Consider the following 9,375-nt stretch of genomic DNA (forward strand, 5'->3'; position numbering starts at 1 on the left):
TGAATGCATAATATGACCACTCAGAGCATATCCTATATAATAAAAGGCTAATATGCAAGTTGTCCCCTTGACCAGGAGTTCAACCAGCAGGCAGGCCAGCCAACCACCCATGTCCTCTCCCCCTGGCCAGGCTGGCCAGAAGAAGAAGAAGAAGAAGAAGAAGAAGAAGAAGAAGAAGAAGAAGAAGAAGAAGAAGAAGAAGAAGAAGAAGAAGAGGAGGAGGAAGAAGAAAGGTCTCTAGGGGTAATAAAAGAATTTCTACCCAACACTGACAACTGAATCATGATGAGAAGTGTTGAAATCTCCTGTAAGTAGACTACACCAAGCATTAATTATATTAAAATTTTTTCACTTGTAACACTAATGGCAAGACACCTATGGAGTTACACTAGTGTCAGAATAAGCCAAAGGAAAATGATCTGGTTAAATGAAAAGACCTTGAGTCTGGTTTATGAAGAGGTTCAGACCCTTTATTAATTAACCTTTGATTGAAAATATGCTTGTGTATTTCCAGAAAAGTTCTCCAAGTCTGTGTGGATTCCTGAAAGGAACATTAAACCTCAACATGGATCCGAGAGAGGAACTGACCAATCTAATGAGGACCTTGCACCTGGAGTCTGACCCTGTACCTGTGGCTGCAGACAATCAACAACTCCAGCGACAGATAGCAGTAGCCCCAAGCAACAGGCTGAAGATATTAAGTGGGAGGAGAACAAGACAGAAGAGGAAGAGTCCAGAGATGACCTGGGGGATGGTAAAGAAGCCTTGCCATGCTATCAGTCACCAGTTGTGTGAAGGTGCAGGTTTCCCTGGACAAAGCCAGAGAAGGTTGGACCTGCATTGTCATTGCCAACCATTTGTCCATCATCCAGAACTCGAATTTCATTGCTGTCATGTCACAGGGGACAGTGATTGAGAAGGGGATCCATAAAGAAATGATGGCCCAGAAAGGAACCTACTATAAAATAGTTCCTTAGATGCATGGCAGTAATTTAAAAATGACATGAAACTCAATCATTTTCATTGGATCTCCCTACATTTGCCTTTTAGCATAACCACCATTGTCTGTCTTATTCTTTTTTTAAAATTTAATAAATATTTATTGTTCAGATTATTACAATCGTTCCTCTTTTTCCCCTCATAGCTCCCCTCCACCAGGTTCCTACCCCACCCTCTGCCCTTACCTCTCCCCATTGTCCTCATCCATAGTTGTATGCTTTTTGTCCAGTGTCTTCCCACACCCCCACTCCCCTTTTCCCCCAAGAATTGCCAGTCCACTCCCTTCCTATGCCCCTGATTCTATTACATTCACCAGTTTATTCTGTTCATCAGATTTTTTTATTCCCTTTGTTTTTAGATTCATTTGTTGATAGATACGTGTTTGTTGTTCATAATTTTTATCTTTACATTTTTCTTCTTCTTCCTCTTCTTAAAGAATACCCTTTAGCATTTCATATAATTCTTGTTTGGCAGTGATGAACTCCTTTAGCTATTTCTTATCTGTGAAGCTATTTATCTGACCTTCAATTCTAAATGATAGCTTTGCTGGGTAGAGTAATCTTGGTTGTAGTTTCTTGCTATTCATCACTTTGAATATTTCTTGCCATTCCCCTCTGGCCTGCATAGTTTCTGTTGATAAATCAGCTGACAATCATATGGGTGCTCCCTTGTAGGTAATTCACTGTTTTACTCTTGCTGCTTTTAAAATTCTCTCTTTGTCTTTTGCTTTTGGCATTTTAATTATGATGTGTCTTGGTGTGGTCCTCTTTGGATTCCTTTTGTTTGGGATTCTGTGTGCTTCCTGGACTTGTAAGTTTATTTCTTTCACCAGGTTGGGGAAGTTTTCTGTCACTATTTCCTTACATAGATTTTTAGGATCTTGCTCTGTCTCTTCTTCTGGGATCCCCATAATTCTGATATTGGTATGCTTGAAGTTGTCCCAGAGGCTTCCTACACTATCTTCAACTTTTTGGATTCTTTTTTGTTTTTTCTTTTCTGGTTGAGGTTTGTTTGTTTGTTTGTTTGCTTCTTTGTACATAAAATCTTTGACTTGGTAATTGCAATCCTCTAGTCTGCTTTTAGGTCTCTGTATAATATATATTTTTTTAATTTCAGTCAGTGTATGCTTAATTTCTGGTTGATCCTTTTTCATATCCTCAAGGGTCTCATTAAATTTATCAGCCTTTTTTAGGAAATTATTGAAGTACTTTATAGCCATGGTTTTGAACTCTATGTCCAGTCAATTACTTTCCTCCATTTCTTTCATTTGTAATCTGTTTCTTTATCTCTGCATTTTGGCTGCTTTCCTAAGTTGATGGAGTTGCTTTGTGTGCTAGGCATCCTAGCAGGGCCCAACAGCTCAGCCTTCCCAGTTACCTGAAGTGGACACTCTTGTTGTGCCCCTTTGTGGGCTGTGTGTGCAATCTTGTTGTAGTTAAGCCTAGATTGTTGTTAGTATCACTGGGGGGAGTTGACCTTCAAGCCAACTGGCTGTGGGGTTAAGCTGTGTCTCAGCTAGGAGAGCTTCTGTGCTCAGCTTTGATTTGGAGCATAGAGCCTTGGTTTCCTGTCAGCCCCACCCTACGAGGCCCCTGTGTCCCCTGTGTCTCAGTATTCCACAGCAATAGCTGCATGCACCTCTGTAAGAAGGCTGCCCTCAAGTTTTACCCGCTGCCAGAGAGTCCAGTTTCTCCCCAAATGAGTATGGGTACCCAAACTTTTACCTGGAACTGGATTTCAGTGCAGTTGGGAGGTTTTGTTTCCCTTCTGAATGAGACATCTATTTGAGTGCTTGCTGCCCACCCTCTCTGAGTGACGCGAGTAAACCAGCCAGGTATTCAGCTGCCTGACCTTTCTGCACGGGTGGGTCTCCACACCTCTGTCCTCTATAGCTCCTCTGGTTCTCAGTGTCCTTTTATTTTTTCTTCTAGTTGTAGAATTTCCACTCATCCAGCTTTCTTATGGTTCTTTACAATGTCCACTCTGTCTTCCAGTTGTGGTTTTGAAATTGTTGTGCGAGGTAGCAATATAGGTGTTTACCTATGCTGCCATTTTGGTTTCTCTCCTCTTATTCTTGAGTTTAATTCTATTCTACACTTGGGGAATGAATTCTTAAAAGGACTTGAGCCCTACATAGGGTATACACCTTTCTAGATTTATTAAGAAAACAAAAAGAGAGAAATGCTGGAGGCTAAAACCAATAGTATCAATAGTTAGCATATTAATGCAAAAAGACCCATTGGAAGGCCAAAGGACTTTGATATTCAGCAGGGATGAAAATCAGTATAATATTGTTCTGCTGTGGGCTCAGTGGCTAAAGGTAATTCCCTAACCTGATAATCCTTTTACTGTTTATCAAACTTTACCTTTGATATGCTTATATGCATTGCTAAAAGGCAAATGTGTATTCAAGTGAATAAAAGCAGAGGGGACACAGTTTTGGTGTGCTCTTCATGAAAGAGATACCCCTGGCCCCCAATGCCTTCTTAATTCGTATTTCTTGTATAGTATTTTCCTTTGTGCATGGCCCTTTATTCAGATCTTGAACCCTAGCTGTGCAGGTTGTGGCAGTGAGAAAAACATATTTAATGGTGAAAAATTGTGACATGATATAATCATCATGAGCAACTTAACCAAGACTGAACAATATGAGAGGAGAAGCAAGATAAATGGATGACTTGACTCATCTAAGTATGAGAACATGTAGGCTAGCTGAGAAAAATGATAGGAAAACACAGGAATTGGGTGAGGGTGGGAATATGCACATTAGGTAAAGAAGGATGGTAAATCCAAAATGATTGATATTCTGGCCAATTATGGACTGGAAAGGCTTGGGGTTCTCACTGAAGCTAAGGATATGTTTAGAGGCAGAAGTAGAAAAACTGAAAAAAAAAGAACACATGGTTTAAAATTGAAGAGTTTGAAGCAGAGCAGTTAAATTGCATAGTTTTAGAATCAGTCAAATCATGGTTCAGATCTTTAGTATCTTCATCAACATGTCTGTGTTACTTTAGGTAAATTAATTTGACCTCTATAGCCTCAGTTTCTTCATCTGTAAAATAGTGATAGTAGTATTTTTTTCTCCAAGAGTTGTCAGGGAAAAAAAATACATGACTTATATAAAGTGCTTAAACGCAGTGCCTGCTACATAGGATTATTTTTAAAGTATTATAATTGTTATTTTTTTTATAAACTATTGCTATAGAAGGCAAAGCCTGAGGTGTGACCTTTAAATTGTGTTGCTGGACTGGAGTAGACATGTATAACTGCAAGACTGAGTGAGGTGTTGAGTGACTCATCTGTATGTTTATTTAAATTATTTAAGAGTCTCATGCTCTACCGATTGAGCTAGCTGGGCATTTCCATATTTATTTAAATTATTTAATTTAGCCAAAAAGCATAAAACATTGAGAATCAACTATTAATTCCAAAACAAGTAAATGAGTATTATATATATATATATATATATATATATATATATATATATATATATATATATATATATATAATAGGTTAAAAAGTCTGATTATATATAATCAGACTTTTTAACCTATTATATTGCATAAAACAACAGAAACTAAATGAGAGAAAGAAAACAATAGACAGTTCTCCAAAGAAGACATACAGATGGCTGAGACATGTGATCATGGTCACTAATCATCAAAGAAATGCAAATTAAAACTAAAATGAGGTATAACATCACAACAATGAGAATGCCAAACAACAAGTGCTAGCAAGGATGTGGAGAAAAGGGAACCCTAGTGCACTGTTGGTGGGAATGAAGACTGGTGTGGCCACTGTGGAAAACAGAATGGAGTTTCATAAAACAATTAAAATGGAACTGTATTTTGACCCAGCAATCCCACTTCTGGGAATATATCTTAAGAATCCTGAAACACCAATCAGAAAGAATATATGTACCTCTGTGTTCACAGCAGCTTTATTTACAATAGCCAAGATCTGGAAACAGACCAAATGCCCATCAGTAGATGAGTGGATAAAAAGCTGTGGTGGTACATTTACATAATGGGATACTATGCACCTTTTAAACTGAAGGAACTCTTACCTATTGCAACAGCATAGATGGACCTGGAGAGCATTATGCTAAACAAAATACACCATTCAGAGAAAGACAAATACCATATGATTTCATATGTGGAATCTAATGAACAAAATAAACTGATGAACAAAATAAAGCCAGAAGCATGGGTATACGGAACAGATTGGTGTGTGCCAGAGGAGAGGCAGGGTAAGGGAGACTGAATAAATAAGATAATTGGATTATATAAATAACAGCTTTTTAAGAAAAGAGTGATGTAGATGGGAAAAGACAGTTCTTAGTGATAGAAATTCAGTTACTCTTACTATTTCCTTGATTTAATGAATAGTAGATGTTGTTTATAGATTGCTGATGTAGGTAGTCAAATAAAGGAACATCTGCTCTGTTTTATGCTTAAGATGGGTAGTCATGGCAACTAGGATGTGGAATCAATATAAAAGCCCAAGAGATGCACTGCAAACATGCATTTCCTCTTTGTTCACAACTACACACACAATGATGAACCATCAACTGACAAAAATTCTGTCAAGCTGAGGAAGCTAAAAGGCTAATTCCAATGTAACTCTGATATTGGGGGGTGGAGAAAGGGCTAGCAATATGAATCCATGCCAGCAAGCCCAGTGTACATTCTTGATAACCTATAATTAAGTCACTACCTCTTTCCCAGAAATTGGTTTTACAGAACCTGTTACAGAGGCCATAAAGCTGTGAACAGTGCACTGCCCCAGAGGGAGGGTTATTAACACTTGTGCCAAGCCAGACCATCAGATATGGCTTAGAGACCCCCAACACTTGGGGGCCTTCTTGCAAGGACTGGAAGCATAATCCATATTTAAGACCCCAGGAAGATATAAAAGAGAAGCCCCTGTATGTTACTTTACTCATATTTGGAAAGTTAATTCCCTGTGTCCCCTGGCATAAATAGTGTCACTCCTTTTCTCTAAAAGCAATGCTTGGTTTTTCTTTGGTCTTCTGCAACAAAGCCAGTTATTTGTCATCATATACAGACCAACAGAAACAGTTTTAAATGAGCTATTTCATTTTTCTCAATTCATAGACTTCACTTATAATTGAATGCTCCACTATTATGCACTATTACTGTATTAACAGTAGATTTAAATAAAAAAACTATGGAGAAGATGTTTGGGGATTTTTTAATGAAATAAAAATAATAATCTCATTTAATATTTGCAGGCTATGGCCCATTGTCATAATAAACATGTGTTTTCTAATTATTGGATCCCTATACCATTACAAAGGCTGCTCAAAAAATGATTAAAAGTAAAAAATACCCTGGCTGGTCTGGCTCAGTGGAAAGAGTGTTTGCCTGCAGGCTGAAGGATCCTAGGTTTGATTCCAGTCAGGGACACATACCCAGGTTGCAGGCTTGATCCCCAGTAGAGGGTGTACAAGAGGAAGGAGATCAATTATTCTCTTTCATCATTACTGTTTCTATCTCTCCCTCTCCCTTCCTCTCTGAAAGCAATTAAAATAAACTTAAAAATAAATAAATTAAAAGGATTCTCACCTTCTTATCTCTATACAGTCAAACCTAGGTTCTCAAATGTCTCCCATCTCCAACAATTTGGTTCTGTACCAAATTGTCCACAGAAGAATGACTCCATTGTGGAACAAAACTTCAGTTCTTGACCACACAAACTGATACCAGTAGGATGAGTCATACTCTCAGGGGACAAACAAATGAAAGAATGCCCAAGTATGAGTCAGTTTACCACTGTACCTAGCCTTGTTAAGGTCTCAGGAAACTGTGCTGTGAATATTTATCTAGAAATATCACCATGACAAAGAAGTAGCAAACCCTGCCATAAACTTGGTTCAATGACAATACGGTGTTTCACTTCAGGCAAATATTAAAATGAAGGCAAAACAAACCTCATTGGTATTTTTTTTTTTTAGTGAGACAGAGGCCCAGTGAGACTGAAGCTAATTCTAGTAGAGGAAAAAGACAAGAGAGAAAGTCCCAGAAACACAGCTACCTGACATTTTCATAGACAGGGACTCCCCTTCCAAATAGTAACATCCCTCCATCCTTCCATCCCTACTCCCCATAATCAGTCATCAGTAACTCTCCACTTTAAAGTTAAGTTCTAAGTGTTATCAATGATAAAGGTTTAATCTCCTACATTTAAAGGGAACTCATACAACTCAATAAAATGAAGATAAATGATCCAATTTAAAAATGGGCAATGGACATAAATAGATACTTTTTGAAAGACAGAAGGAAGGCCAAGACACATATGAAAACATGCTCAAAGTCACTAATTATCCTAGAAGCAAGTCAAAATGACAATGTGGTACCATCTCAAATGGCAATCATCAACAAATCAACAAGTGCTGGCGAGGATGTGGAGAAAAAGTAACCCTTCTGCACTGCTGGTGGGCATGCAGACTGGTGCAGCCACTGATGAGAACAGTATGGAGTTTCCTCAAAAAACTAAAAATGGAACTCCCATTTGACCCAGTAATCCCACTTCTATGAATGTATCCCAAGAAACTAGAAACACCAATCAGAAAGGATATATGTACCCCTATGTTCATAGCAGCACAATTCACCATAGCTAAGATTCAGCAGATGAGTGGATTAGAAAACTATGGTACATCTATACAATGGAATACTATGCTGCTATAAAAAAGGAGGAATTCTTACCATTTGCAGCAGCATGGATGGAACTGGAGAACATTATGCTAAGTGAAATAAGCCAGGCAATGAAAGAAAAATATCACATGATCTCACTCATTTGTGGAAAATAAAGAACATTATAACCTGATGAACAAAAAGATAGATAAAAAGGCAGTAAACATCGAACAGACTTTCAAATTACAGTAGGAAGGCTGGGGAATGTTGGGGGAGATAAGAGATCAACCAAAGGACTTGTATGCATGCATATAAGCACAACCAATGGACACAAAACACTGAGGGGTGAGATGAAGGCATGCAACAGGGGGTGGGGGAGGCTGGGGGAATGTCAATGGGGGAAAAAGGAGATATATCTAATACTATGAGTAATAATTTAAAATAAATAAATAAATAAATAAATAAATAAATAAAGGTAAGTTCTAGTGTGTACCTAAATTTTTATTATATATTTATTGTATTATTATTATATACTTCATTTCCTTTTTGCTAAAATTTTATTTACATTTAATGTCCTTTTTGTTTTTAAAATGATTGTGAATTAAACAGTACATTACACATATACTGTATGCAAGGAAGGTGAACATAGGGAATCATTTGGGAGTCTGGAATGGGTTAATTTAATTTACACTCTTTCTAATGGGATAAAATGATTCACTTTTGGAATAATTTGCTTCTCAAACAAGCTTCTGGAATGAATCAAGTTTGAGAACCAAGATTCCACTATATTTTTGCTCATGGCAGGTCATCTCAATGAAATTCCTCCTCTCATTTTTGCAAACTTGAATCCTTTTCATCCTTCAAATTTCAAGTTTAATGCATTCATCTCAATGATTCTCCCATCAATGGGTATGCGTTCCTCTTCCTCTCAAGTTACAAGCAGGTGCTCCAATGTCCTTTAGGGACGCTATACATTCTAGTTAACATATTATGACACTTGGAGTGATTCCTATTCTCTTTGCAACATTTAAAACTGCTTTGAGGAATAATACATGATTGTTTTTTCCCACAGTGTCACTCTTAGTGCTTTACACATATTAGGCTCTCAATAATTATTCATTGAAGAGACAATGAAGCACATTTCATTCTGCAAAATTAAAAGATTTTCTTGTTTTAAAAATATTTTATAAATGAGAAATTTACAGTTTGACTTTATGACTGATGCATTTCAGTCTTTGTTTTTTTTTTTTAACAACCACACACTCTCAACTGGAAGCCTATTTCTTTCTATTTCTTGGTTTTCCTCTTGCCTTTTAATTTGCCAGATTGCCAAAAGCCCTTCATGAATTTTGAAGATGATTACCACAGATAAGAATGTAAGAAATATTCAGACCTGTTAAAGAACTTTTTTAGTTTATTTGAGCCAAAGTGTCAACAATTGCCCATAATCTCAAGGCACTGAGATAATGCTGCAGAGAATGGCAGTTTTGCATTTTTTAAAAATATATATTAATAACAGAAGACCCAAGTGGATTATATGAAACTGGAGGCCCGGAGCACGAATTCATGCACCAGTGCGTCCCTCAGCCTGGCCTGTGGGATTGTGATGAAACTGGCTCTCGGACTTCCCCTGAGGGGTCCCAGATTGTGAGAGAGCACAGGCCATGCCAAGGGACCCAGGGCATGTCTGGCATGATCAGGGCCATGGAGCATCATGGGA

At 37.7% G+C, this 9,375-nt stretch overlaps 1 protein-coding gene across 1 annotated transcript; it reads left to right on the forward strand.

Moving 5' to 3' along the window:
• Positions 1 to 308: 308 nt before the first annotated feature.
• Positions 309 to 1,001, forward strand: LOC118728217 (ATP-dependent lipid A-core flippase-like). The gene is given in 2 exon segments (XM_036454504.2): positions 309 to 762; positions 764 to 1,001. Coding segments are annotated over 2 exon segments (480 nt in total). The 5' UTR covers positions 309 to 496; the 3' UTR covers positions 978 to 1,001.
• The last annotated feature ends 8,374 nt before the right edge of the window (positions 1,002 to 9,375 follow it).

The sequence above is a fragment of the Pipistrellus kuhlii genome, unplaced genomic scaffold (genome assembly GCF_014108245.1).
Source record: "Pipistrellus kuhlii isolate mPipKuh1 unplaced genomic scaffold, mPipKuh1.p scaffold_m20_p_29, whole genome shotgun sequence".
Taxonomy (NCBI): Eukaryota; Metazoa; Chordata; class Mammalia; order Chiroptera; family Vespertilionidae; genus Pipistrellus; species Pipistrellus kuhlii.